The sequence below is a fragment of the Hypanus sabinus genome, chromosome 11 (genome assembly GCF_030144855.1).
Source record: "Hypanus sabinus isolate sHypSab1 chromosome 11, sHypSab1.hap1, whole genome shotgun sequence".
Classification (NCBI taxonomy): domain Eukaryota; kingdom Metazoa; phylum Chordata; class Chondrichthyes; order Myliobatiformes; family Dasyatidae; genus Hypanus; species Hypanus sabinus.
The window spans coordinates 64,280,536-64,293,406 of record NC_082716.1 but is presented as its reverse complement, the minus strand read 5'-3'; the positions used below and the strand labels follow the sequence as shown (position 1 = coordinate 64,293,406).

At 39.7% G+C, this 12,871-nt stretch overlaps 1 protein-coding gene across 3 annotated transcripts in view; it reads left to right on the top strand.

Annotated features, from left to right (window-relative positions):
• The window catches only part of swt1 (SWT1 RNA endoribonuclease homolog), a 172,082-nt gene that overhangs the window by 9,979 nt on the left and 149,232 nt on the right, over positions 1-12,871 (top strand). For 2 of the 3 annotated variants that reach the window (XM_059984507.1, XM_059984509.1), the window contains exon 2: positions 11,275-11,374. In XM_059984507.1, coding sequence (XP_059840490.1) covers positions 11,294-11,374 — 81 coding nt within the window. In that variant the 5' untranslated portion in view covers positions 11,275-11,293. Of the gene's footprint in view, positions 1-2,191; positions 2,422-11,274; positions 11,375-12,871 lie in introns of all 3 variants that reach the window. The other variant, XM_059984508.1, reaches the window with a different exon arrangement.

Below are 12,871 nucleotides of genomic sequence, written 5' to 3'. Positions count from 1 at the left end.
TTCAGATACTTTTTAAGTCATTGCACCAACACACTGAAAAAGATTTTGCCTTCTATGTTCAGAAGATTTATTTGGCAAAACTATTCGATAGTGGACGAGTTCTTTTCTTCAGGGATCAGAACTCACCTCGCTCTTCTCCATGCTTTGGGCATCACTTGCTTTTCCTAAGCATCTCTCATATTTCTCCGGAGAAATTTCAGAACATCTGGGGCGTTCTTGTAGACACAATACGGAACACCGTTAGGGCCTGGCACTGATTCCGATCTCACCTCACTCAACTTTGGAGGGCTGATGTTAAATTGATGTTGTGGGGTGAGATTAGTGGAATGTCAGCTGGGACAAGTATTGGTTCATCTTTTAGCTCATCAGTGTGGATAGTTCTAAGATGTCTTTCAACCTCTTGATGCTTTCAAGGATCCGCTTTTCTCTTTTGTGAAAATACCTTTCACATATTTAAAGGGATCTTTGTAGAAGTCTGTTCTCACTTTTTCCTTATTTTTTGCGTTGTTTCCTTAAATTTTCTGCTCTGTGCTCCTTCGAGAGCCTCTGTTTTAGGTCTGCTTGAAGGAGGTTGTTGCCCTCTCTTTCCTCAGCTGTTGCTTTTTTCCAGACTTCCCCAGGCCTCTCTTTAACAAGTTGTTTGATTTCCTGGAGACGACTGGATTTAGGGGGAGGAGGCATATCTTTTCTGCTGACTTTTTCCTTCACTCCAAATTTCTCCTTTCCGTAGATGTAAATCAGGTCACCCATCTACTCCAACTTCTTTTCTGCTGATCCCTTGATGCCACTTAAGATCAGGCTCACATCTGCATTGATGGTTTCCCACTACTTGCTATTAGACCTTGGCCATTTCACCAACGGCTTACGTCCTTGCATGTTCTCCATTTTACGAAGTACCTGGCTGTGTCTTGGACTACTGCTTGTGCCTGAAACTTCTCCCACATCCCATAGGGTGCTGATACTCTGTGGATTGTGGGTTTTCTCCTGCCGCTGAGCTTCATCCGACTGATTTGACCTTCCTCTTAACAGAACCTGGTCAATGTGGGGCCCTAGGTTGGGGATTTTCAAGCATTTCTTTCGTCCTTGATGAATTTTAAGACCACGAGTTGATATTACTTTAGTCCAGCCACATCTACAGGTCTGAAGAACATGTTCAACTGCTGGTTTCTCGAGAGTATTGCCACTTTCTTGATTCATTGTTTTGTCCATGCCAAAATTAGTTACTGGGGAGGTCAGTCAGAGAGTCTCCATGTGCCCCCACTCTCACAAACTCTGGGGGTATACTTCTCTTTAGATTTTCCGTAGCCGAGTGATGGTGGCTCTTGTGCCCTGACAAGGTGACGGAGCCTGCTGTTATGGGTAGTACAATGCAGTACATAAAATTACTACAGTACTGTGCAAAAGTCTTAGGCACCCTTGCTATATAGTTCCTATCCACCTATAGTTCCTTAGGTGTATATGTATATAAGTGTGTATGTATATTTATATATCTAAGATTTTTGCTCAGTTTGTTTAAAAAATCCCTGGTGGTCTTGAATGATCCTGTCACTGTTTCCCAAATGTTTTGCCAGTAAAATTTTAATAACATACTCTAGAAAATATCATATTACTGATAGCAGATTGTTAACCTACAGTCCCCTGCTCTCTTAATTTTAATTGGTGAGTTACATTAACTCTGTTGCAGTCCATATGAAATACATATCAAAAATGGCCATCCACAATTTCAACGGTCACATTCTCATGTACTCTGCAGATTATCTGTATGCTATCAGGGGATCCCTTTTGACTCAGTCTCTGTCCTTTTCCCAAAGATTGGTTGTCAAATATCTAAACTTATTTGAGGGGTAACTATTTTCTCAGATAAACACTGAAAAACATAAATAGGTATCTTCAGTCCATAACACATTCAGACCATTTTCACTCAGTCATTTTTCTGATTTCTTTATTTTTTGACTGAACCAGCTGGGTTTTGATCATATAAATTGACACTGGACTAAATTTCTCACTGCATATTTCTTCATTTGCAAAACAATTATCTTTTTCAGTTCGTCTAATTATTAGTCTTCACTGCCACTCTACACTTGTAGTGGCAGCTTGCTTTCCTTACCTCAGTGGATATAATTTCTTCCTCACTTAAAATTGTGTGAAAATTCCAAAATTATTTTAGTTTTTATGTCCTTGATTTTTCCAGAATCAAAAATAGTGATGAATTGGCATACAGGAAGGAGAATGAAAATTTGACTGAGTGGTATCATACAACAACCCCTCACTGAATGTCAAGAAGACCAAGGAGCAGATTGTAGACTTCAGGAGAGTGAAACCAGGGATCTGTGAACCAGTCCTCATCAGAGGGTCAGCGGTAGATAGGAACATTAAATTCCTGAGTTTCACTATTTTGAGGACCTGTCTTGGACCCAGCAAGTAAGTGCAATTGCAAAGAAAGCACAGTAGAACCTTTGCTTCTTTAGGAGTCTATAGAGATTCAGCATGACATGTGAAACTTTGACAAGCTTCTATTGATGTGTAGTGGAGAGTGCACTGACTGGCTGCATCACAGCCTGGTGTGGATACCAATGTCTTTGAATAGAAAATCCTACAAAAGGTAGTGGAATTGACCCAGAACATCATGGGTAAAGCCTTCCCAACCATTGAGACATCTACAATGAAACACATCTATCATCAGAGATCACCACCACCCAGGCCATGCTTTTTTCTCACTGCTACCATCAGGTAAAAGGTACAAGAGCTTCACGACTGATATCACCAGGTTCAAGAACAGTTACTGCACCACAGCCATCAGGCTCTTGAACAAAAGGGGATAACTACACTCACTTGCCCGTCCATTGAGTGTTCCCACAACCGATGATCTCACTTTAAGGACTCTATCTTGTTATTTCATGTTCTCGTTATTTATTGCTATTTATTTGCATTTGCACATTTTGTTGCACAGTAGTTGATCTTTCATTGATCCTGTTATAGTTACTATTCTATAGATCTGCTTAGTATGTCTGCAGGAAAATGAATCTCAGGAATGTAGCTGGTGACATTTATGCAATTTGATAATAAAATTTACTTTGTACTTTCAAATAGTGTTTCAAGATTGAGGTATGTCATCTTAATGGTTGATACAGAATAGTAGGTGGGAAAAGTGGATTTCTGTGCTCTTACTTGATTTTGTAACATGAGATTTTGTGGAATTGTGTATACCTGCTTAGCACTCCCAGGACTATTCCATCCTGATTGTAAATGTTGGCTGAAAAATATGAATTTGCCAGGAGGAATACATCAGGTTATTGCCTGATTTGCTTGAAGAACAACTGGCTCAATTTTGGCATGCCCACATGTTTGTGTAGATGGTTTTGGAAGTTCGGCTGAAATGGACAGCAAGTGAAAACTTGCAGAAAATCTACTGAGATTTGTTTCTGCCATTTCTTTCCCTGGAGCTAATTAGTTTAATGTGGTAGTGAAGGTAATGTCTGTGAGAGGGCAGACTGAGGCCCATCCATGAGATGTCACGAAAAAGTGTCCTCTAATTTGGTCTGGATGGCCTAAAGAGCTAAGCAATGTTAAATAGTTCTTAGGATTTTGTAAATGAAACTGTTCCCAATAAATACAAGAAATTGCTTAAGAAATTATACAAGAAATAAATACAGCTTCAAAAACGAGAGAAAATCTGCAGATGCTGGAAGTCCAAGCAATGCACACAAAATGTTGTTGGGACTCAGCAGACCAGGCAGCATCTGTGGAAAAGAGTACAGTTGATGCTCGAGACTGAGACTCTTCATCAGACTAAGCAACTTACTTAAATATCAAAAAGGATTGGAATGTATATTTTCATTATCAATTAAAAGACTAATGATAATTTAGAAGTACTTCTTAAATTAAGAAAATGTTGAAATATAAAGCCTTTCACATTTAACAAACCATTTAAAATTTTATGCAGGGAGTCTCAGCCTTTCAGTACAAATTGCCTCCATGGAAGTCTTCATGTGTGGGAAAACGTGTTTTTTCTATGTCTTGGATTGACTGTAAAATCTTGTAACAAGTGAAGATCTTCAGTGGTGGATAATTATCCTAAGTTAATGCTGGTGTGCTGAAACATTGATTTTGAAATTGGGCAATGAGTACTTTAACAGTACTGCCTGCTGCTGTGTGAGTTTGGGGCTGGAGAATGTGGGTAGGACAGTAAGAGTGATCAGTCACTAATAGCTGTTGCAAGATTAAAGCCTGCACAGAGAAATTCAACATTGCTATCTTTTACAGTGGCATGTTGGTAAACGTTGTTACTTTTACCATTGTTACCACTGAAAAATATGGGAGATATATTTTGTTTTGGAGTAGTTAGATGTGGTTTTGTGCCTTGATAACCATTCTGAGAGAATCATTTCCGCTTGGTTTAATAAAAACTAAAAGCACACAAGATCCAAGAGGAGTAGCAAAGTAATTCAGTGGTGTGAAGCAGCATCCCATATGACTAATGATGTGAGCTGTGGTCTTCTGTAGTTGCATACCCCAGCATTTAGGTCAGTGAACAGTACTTCCTTTCATTTGAATGGGGAAGAACAACTTCATGGGAGAAGGATAAATATTCGGTAGTGCTGTTAAGGGACTCTGATAATTTGGTGTACAGCTCTTCAGAAATTCAGATCATTTAGCATTTGTCTCACCATGCTATGATTCGTAAGTGCCCCGTGATCACAAGCCTTACCTGGGCCCTGTTTCCCTGCACTCCATCTGGGATCTGTTTTCACGGTGCTCTCTTTAACATTTCCGGAGCCTGGTTTTCTCTGTGGTCCCTTAGGATTAGAATATTTGGCCCATCAAGTCTGCTTTACTATTCAATCACGGCTGACTGATTTTTTTTTAAACCCTGTTCTTCCACCTTCTCCCTTTAACCCTTAACCCCCTTACCAAGGAAAAATCTATCAATCTCTACCTTGTACATTCAGTGGTTTGACCACCACAGTTCTCTGTGGCAACAAATTCCACAGATTCAGCACCCTCATTTCTTCCTCATCTCTGTATTAAAGGGATTCTAATGCTGTGCCCTCAGATACTGCTGTCTCCTTCCATGTCCACTCTTTCCAGTCCTTTCACTGTCTGCTAGGTTTCAAAATATAACACCTCTGTGAAACATTTTTTTTAGAAAAGTGAATTGAAGATTTACTGATGTGCTCATAGGAATAATATCCAACAGTCTGTTTGTCTGGTACTTCTAAAGCTTTGAATGTCAGATTATTGAAATTTTATTGGGAACATATCAATTAATTGAGTTTAGTTTAATGATTATAAGTATGTTTTTAATTATCCTACATTGATTTAAATTATAAGCTTTTAATTTGAATTAAAGAAATGTCAGAGTAGCGGTTATCTGCCATGTCTGATGAAGGTCAGAGATCTGTGCAGTAGAATTTTTAAAGTGGAAAAACCATTGCACTGGGGCAGTTCCACTCTCTTAACCTCAGAAGTCTGGGGTCCAGTGGTGTGAACAAGAGTCATAAATTGGGGTTTTCCTTGGTTGCACTAATGACCATGATGTATTTTGTGCCTTGTCATGCCCTTCATTCTGAGCATTGCAGAACTGCCTTCCTGGCCATTGGCTCTCACTGTAGATGTCATCTACCCAGTCTGCTGGAGCTGATTTCACATGCTCTAACAGGCATGACCCTATCTCACAGAGGTATGAGGCCTGCCAGTTTCCCTCATCTGGTTTAATTTGCCTGTTGAAGCGATGAACCAGGGGTGTGGTCACTGCTACTTGGGGCAAAGGTGAGAGCTGAGTGTGTCGTGGTTACTTGAAATGACCAGGAGACGCAGACTATTCTTTGAGAAGTTTAAACCTTTATTTGCAAACAAAGGCTGAGGCAATCAATGAACTTGTCACCAAAAGCCCACCGAGCTCCGGTGTACAGCATTCTTTATAGTAATTTCTTAACTCAGTTACATTTCAGTTTTATCAGCATACCCAATCAATTTTTAGTTGCATATCATCTATACATTAACTAATCAATCGCTCTTGCCTAGCTCTCGGTGCGCCACCAGTATTTCTTTCCAGTTCACATCTTGGGCCTCATTCCTGGCCAAGGTTGTTTCTTAGTCAGCCTCCTTAACCTCCCTCATTTTCTGCTCATACCATCCTGTCCACCACCGTTATCTCTTAATAAACAAAGGCTGAGTATAATACATGGAGTACATTTCAGCTAATTAGTGCTGCTAGCTAAACAGGTGTTCTTTAACTGCCACAGTATGTAGCTAAGAGAATGCAAGGTATCTAGTAAAACAATACATAGCAAAATGTGTCTAGTAAAATAATACATAGTAATATTCAGTACATAGGAGTGATTACATAGTGTAGTAAATAGCTAGTACATAGTGGTTATATTTCAGGTATATGTAGTGATTATGTCAGGTATATTTCTCAATATAATCCCCCCTTTGAGACCCACAGGGTCTCACACAGAAAGAGAACACTCAGAGGCCATGCACCAAAGCCAAAATAAAGTCCAGTATTTTAATCCCAAATTTGGGTCAACTACAATTTCTGTACTTGGAGCTCAAAATGATCTCTCTCTGTTACCCTAGGCTGCTGAGCCAAAAACCTGTCCCTCCATAGCTGAGACAGGGAAAAAGACTTACAGACTAGTGTCCACATCATTAACACCCTCCAGTACATCATTGGTTTTTCTCCTTGTCTGGGGTCAGTTTCAACAATTTCCAGGAGCATCGGGAATCGTTTTGCTGTCGCACGCACTATCAAAGTCTTGAGACATGGAAGAAAACAGCACAGAATAAGTGCACAACTTATTAATACAACACCTGCAGCTATTGCCATTTTGGTCAGCCACGCACCCAATCCCTCTAGTCTGCTTTCTAACCAGTCTGCCCATAACTCCTCTGCCCCCCCCTTGGGACTTCCAGTCCTGTCTGGGCTGTTGCTTAAATCTACTCTGTCCCTGATAGGGCATCTGTGGAAATGCTCTTCCGAAGACATTCATTATTGGCATGGGGTTTTCTGGCCCTTGACTGACAGAATGACTGGTTCCCCCATCTAGTGGTGCTTCATTCACTGTAATGGCTGTACTCACACTGGTGGTGGCTGGCAGCATCTTTTTGCTTTTTTTCTTTTTCCTTCTTGTTTAGTTCTTCGAGCTGCATTTGCAATAGCTTTCACTGCACCTCTTCTCGCTGCTCAGCCAGCTTTCATTTATCTCTCCGCTATTTCCCCACCGCGTGGACTACGTGATCGCTGAATGCTTGTGGGGTCAACGACAACAGCCCAACCACTTCTTCCAATTTAGATTTGACTTGCGGAGGCATTGCGTCCAGAATGCTTTATTGGAACAGTGAGTTCAGAAACAAGCTATTTTCCACCTCTTGCTCCGTCTCCAGTCTCCACCTTTTCAACTGGTTTTCTACATAGGCTGCTGGGTTTTCAGTGTCTCCCAGTGCTTAAGGCTTTGGGGTCCACTCTGGGTGGATAAAGCTTCCTGAGGGCCTGCCATACCCTCTGCCTCACTGGACCAAAATTAGTCCCATCAGTCTGTAGGCTGTCCACATTTTGTAAGCCAGCCATTTCCATCAGTTCTTTTAGCTTGGAAGTTCCCATCAACCTTAGCAGCAGAGCCTTCAAATCTCCTATAGCCAACAATCGTCCCATTGTTTCCTCCTCGAAGGCTCTAATCCACTTTCCTGCCCCCTCGTGCAGACTAGGCAGAGTATTTTTCAGCCCTTCCAGGTCCTGGGATCCCCAAGGGATATACTGTACATGTCCTGATCCTTTTACCAGCAGTGGCAGCATTTCCTCCTCCCCGTTCCATGTAATCAAGCTTCCTTCCTCACCTGATTCTTCATCTATTGCTGACCCTATTTCTACTGGCTGCCACTCATACCTCCTTGAGGTATACCTTCTCCCTTGCTCCTTCTCTCCTCTAGACCCCCTTCCATCTCCAATATCTGCCTCTCCGTCCTCTCTCGTACTTCCGCCAAACTCTCGTCTCCTACTTTCCTCCAACTTCCTCTCAATTCACTCCGTTCTTGCCGTCTAGGTGTTCCCTGCTCATAATAGGAAGGGGGTCTTTCTACTTCTTTCAAATCTGGGTATGGAGCTGAAGCGGGGTTTCTGTTAGGCTTTTCCTCTCCCTCACCCGACTGTTTTTCCTGTTCCTTTGTGTCTTTTTCGTTTATTGTCGATATCCTGCCTGTCTTTCTCAATCTCTATCCTCCCTCCATCCTAAAAAGTTTCAATACTTCCATCTCTTGTTCGCTCCTTTCCTCCCTTTTCTTGGACTTATCGTTTGGTTTATGATTTTTAATTAGTGCTTCCATCTCTTCATTCAAGCTTACTTTGAATGTCCCTTCTTTTGGCCATTTCGTGCGTAGGTTTTTGGTTCTTTTTTCCCATTTCTCTGAAATTGCAGTAATCTCACCTCTATTTACCGGGAATTTCTTGCACAGTATGTCTACTGCTGTTCCTTTTTCTTCCGCCATGTTATTTTCTTCTTCTCTTAGGTATTATTTCCAACAGAATTTTAGTCCAAATTGTCACAAAAAGCACTTATCTTTTTTCTGGGTGCACCCGTAATTCTGTTAGCTCTGTGAGGGCTCCCGAGGGACTGGGAAGCGGCCTCAACCCGCCAAATCCTTTTCGCAGGTCTCTTTCCGATCCTGTTCGTGACGCCAATTTTGTCTAGAAAATGTGTCTAGTACATAGTAATATTCAGTACATAGGAGTGATTACATAGTGTAGTAAATAGCTAGTACATAGTGGTTATATTTCAGGTATATATAGTGATTATGTCAGGTATATTTCTCAATAAGTGTCCAGTGGGACCAAAGGTGAGTAAGCTGCTCCAGAATAGACATGACAAGACCCTTCACCTGAGGTGAAACTCTTCCCTGGATACCCCCCCCACTGTATTACTGTTACAAAATTCAATGTTTTGGCATATTTGACAGGCATCTGGGTGGGGGAGGGGTGATGTGCTTAATTCTGTCAACTTTTCCAGTTATCTTGTAGACAACATTTGATCTTCGAGCTGCTGTTTGTGTAAAGTATGTACTCAACATTATTAAAACCTATGTCAGTGACTATAAAAGAATAACAGGAACTAATAGACTTGGTAGTATATTGTCTGAAATGCACTGTAAGGCAGTATATCCTCCAAATGAGACAGAGAAATGTGTGCCATGTATTAATTGCCAATGACTCTTAATCCTTTTTAAAAAATCTTGTATATGCAACTACAGTAACTGTTATTTTCAAATCCATGATTTTTTTTTTAGCAGCCAAGAATAATACCCCACTTGAAGGGCTTGTTGTGGTTATCTCTGCAACATTTAAGATTGTGAGGCAAGGATGCTGAACAACAATTTAGAAAACAGAATTGGTTAACTTGAAAATGCATTGATGCTTTAGGAGGCGGTTGTTTGTCTCAACCACTATACTAATCTTGATGAGCAAGCTATTTAAGAAATTAGAATCTATAAATCATAATGATTTTCTGATATTTCTGTTTTTACTCACTGATTAGCTTAAGCAGCATCAGTGGGGAGAACAGAGTTAACATTTCAGGTCAATAACCTTTTACTAAAATAGAAAAAAAAGTGAGAACGAGCCCAAGACAAGGTGCCAAAGGCCAGTTAATCATAGCTGATCTGTCTATGGGAGGTCTCAGCAGAACAAGTACAATAAAGAAGAGGAGAAGGAGGAAAATACTGGAACCATGAAATGAAGAGCAGTGCAGTTGTTGGAAATACTGGGCAGATAGCTAGAAGAAAACGGAGATAACATAAAATCGGGACATTCTGGGAATACTCAGCAGGTCAGGCTGCATCTGCAGGATAAGAAACAGTAGTTCCAGTTAAAACGCTTCATCAGAACTAAAAGAATGAAATGTAGAGCAGGTTTACTGGGCATGTCTGCTACAACCAGAGGAGAAGGAAAGGGGATAAAAGGGCAGGGTAAAACTACAAACAAGGAAAGCTGCGTCACAGATGAACTACTAATGCAGACACAAATCAATTTACCTGAAGTTGTAGAATTCATTATTAAGTCCAGAAGGCTGCTACTTGCTCAGACAGAAGATGGGGTGCTGTTTTTTTTTTAAAAGCTTTTGTTGGTCTCAAAGTAGCAGTGCAAGAGTCTGTGCATTTTGCAGCTCATATATTCTTTCAATTATGTTCCTTTGTCTCTGAAAGAGCAAGGACAGAGACAGTGATCACAACCACAACTTATATAATAGCCTTGGAGTGGGATAGGAGCCGATGGTATGGGAAAGTCATTGAGGGAGAGAGAAGTATAAAGCTATTTGGTAGGAACTTGGGAGCATAAATTAGCAATGGGATGTACTCAAGGAAATGTGGAGTTTGTTTGGGGAATACTTGCATATGTTTTTGTCCTATTGAGTGGGGAAAAGGATGGTATGGTGAAGGAGTCATAGTTGACAAGAGAAGTGGAGCACCTAGTCAAGAGGAAGAAAGAAGCTTGCTTAAGGTTGAGGAAGCAAGGATCAGTCCGGGCTCTAGAGAGTCCGAAGAAAGTCTGATTGGAGCTGAAGAATAAACTTGGGAGAGTTCAAGGATAGTATCTGCTCTGCTGTTATAAAACAAGAGTCCTAGTATATGATGAACTCTTTATCTTCCAAGTCTACACTATGGGTTTGCACCCTATTTCTCCCTGCACTGCAATTGCTCTGTAACATTTAATTCAGCATTGTTATCATGCTATCTTGTCTTGCATATCATTCATTACAACCATACACTGAGATAGTACAATTTTTTACTGTACCTTAGTACATGTGACAATTAATAAACCAATTTGCATTGTCGAAAGCAGTGTTGTCTATTCTCAGGCACAACTGATAAACTGGATTTCTTGTATAGTATCCAGAATGCATAAGTGATGAGCTGAAGAATAGACTTATGAGAGCTCAAAGACAGCATGTATCTTGCTCTTATGAGACTACTGAACAGTCCCCTAGTATATGATGAAGTCTTGACTTCATAATCTAGTGTGTTATGACTTTGCATCTTATTATCGGCCTGTGCTACACTTTCTCTGTAACAGTAATACTTTATCCTCTGCTGTTATTGTTTTACCTTTTACTTCCTCAAAATACTACTGTATTGAATTGATCTGTTATAAACAGAATGCAAGACAAGGTTTTCACCGTACCCTGTTACAAGTGACAATAATAAACCAATTTACCAATTTAAACAAGAGGCATGAATCTTGAGCATACCTTTCATTCTAATAATTGGTACTTCCTTTTTAAGATTCTCAGGTGAAATAAAGATGTCAAGGAAACATTCAAAGCACAAGGGAGAGAAGGATAAATCTCAATCAAAGTCACGAAGGCACACCCCCGACTATTCTGTAAGGAGACTTTTTACTTCTATTTTGTTTTGGTCCAAATGTCATCATGGGATCTTCCTGCATTCCGTGTTTATCCCACCAGCCATGCGCCTTCTAATCAAAATTTTCATTTTCTTTAACTGAATGCATTTGTACCAAATTTAAAACAAAAATGTGGTACTTATATCTTCTTAGGTCCTAATGTTTTGTGTGTTCTTCAAACTTCAACTAGTAACTTTCAGAATTGTGATCCTACAAATGTCAGCAAATCAGTTCTAGCAATTCTTTCTGCTTGATGCATTAAATGGAATTGGTCACATTCTATTTGTCTTCATTTTCAAGTGCTGTTGTAGTTTTAATAACTACTTTGCCTTATGGAGGTTTCATGATATTTCAATAATTTTGATTTTAAGAAATAAAACTTGTGTAATTTTTTTACATTTAAAATGATCTTGGATAAAAAGAAATTTGTTTTGAAATGCATCAATAGTTGGTGTGAAGGTTAAAAGACAATTCTTTTTACTTTTTAATATTTCAAAATAGACTTTAATCATCAAAATAAATGCAGTGGATTCAGGTTAATTGGGACACATTAGGACGAGTACATTTTGATCCAACTAAACGTTTGCCCAATTAGCCAAAGTTTCTTGAAAAAGGTATAAAATTGACAAACTACCATTTAACTGAGTAACATAGTATGTATTTAAATGAAATACAGAACAAGTTACAGCACTATCATTACTATTACGGTACTATAAAACTGTATCAATTCCTAATTGTTATTTACAGAGGAATTCAATTCATCTAGTGACCTGTCCACTGCTGCGTTCTTTTGATTGACTGTAAACTAATAATATCAGCGCAGGCATCTAGTGTAGATAATGAATTGCCTTCATACAATGTTATCAACTTTATCAATGTTATCCTCCAAATCTTCATTTCCATTGTAACATGCAAGATGATGTTGATACCTTAATTCTTATTTCCTAACTTGTTGAAGTAGTGAAATCAGCAGGCCAGGCAGCATCTATAGACAAGACTGTAGTTGACGTTTCAGGCTGCTGAAGAGTCTTGGCCCGAAACATCAACTGTACTCTTTTCCATAGATGTTGCCTGATCTGCTGAGTTCCTCCAGCATTTTGTGTGTGTTGCTTAGATTTCCAGCATGTGCAGATTTTTTTCTTTTTGTGAAGTAGTGAAATCATTTCATTTTCACTCCCAGCTGTTTCTGGCATCTCCAAGCCTGAATGCTTGAAACTTCAGTGATCAAAACAGTTCTGAATTGTCTTGCTGCTTATTTCTCACTAATTATCAGTGATTTTAAAAAAAAGCTGCTTTTTTAATGCAGGTGCACGGAACTGATGCTGTTTAAAAACAGTGTAGTGTAGTGCCTGATTCTGATGCTAGTTAGAAACTATCTTCTACATAAGAACATAAGAAGTAGGAGCAGGAGTAGTCCAGCTGTTCCACCATTCAATAAGTTCATGGCTGATCTGGCCATGGACTCATCTCCACCTT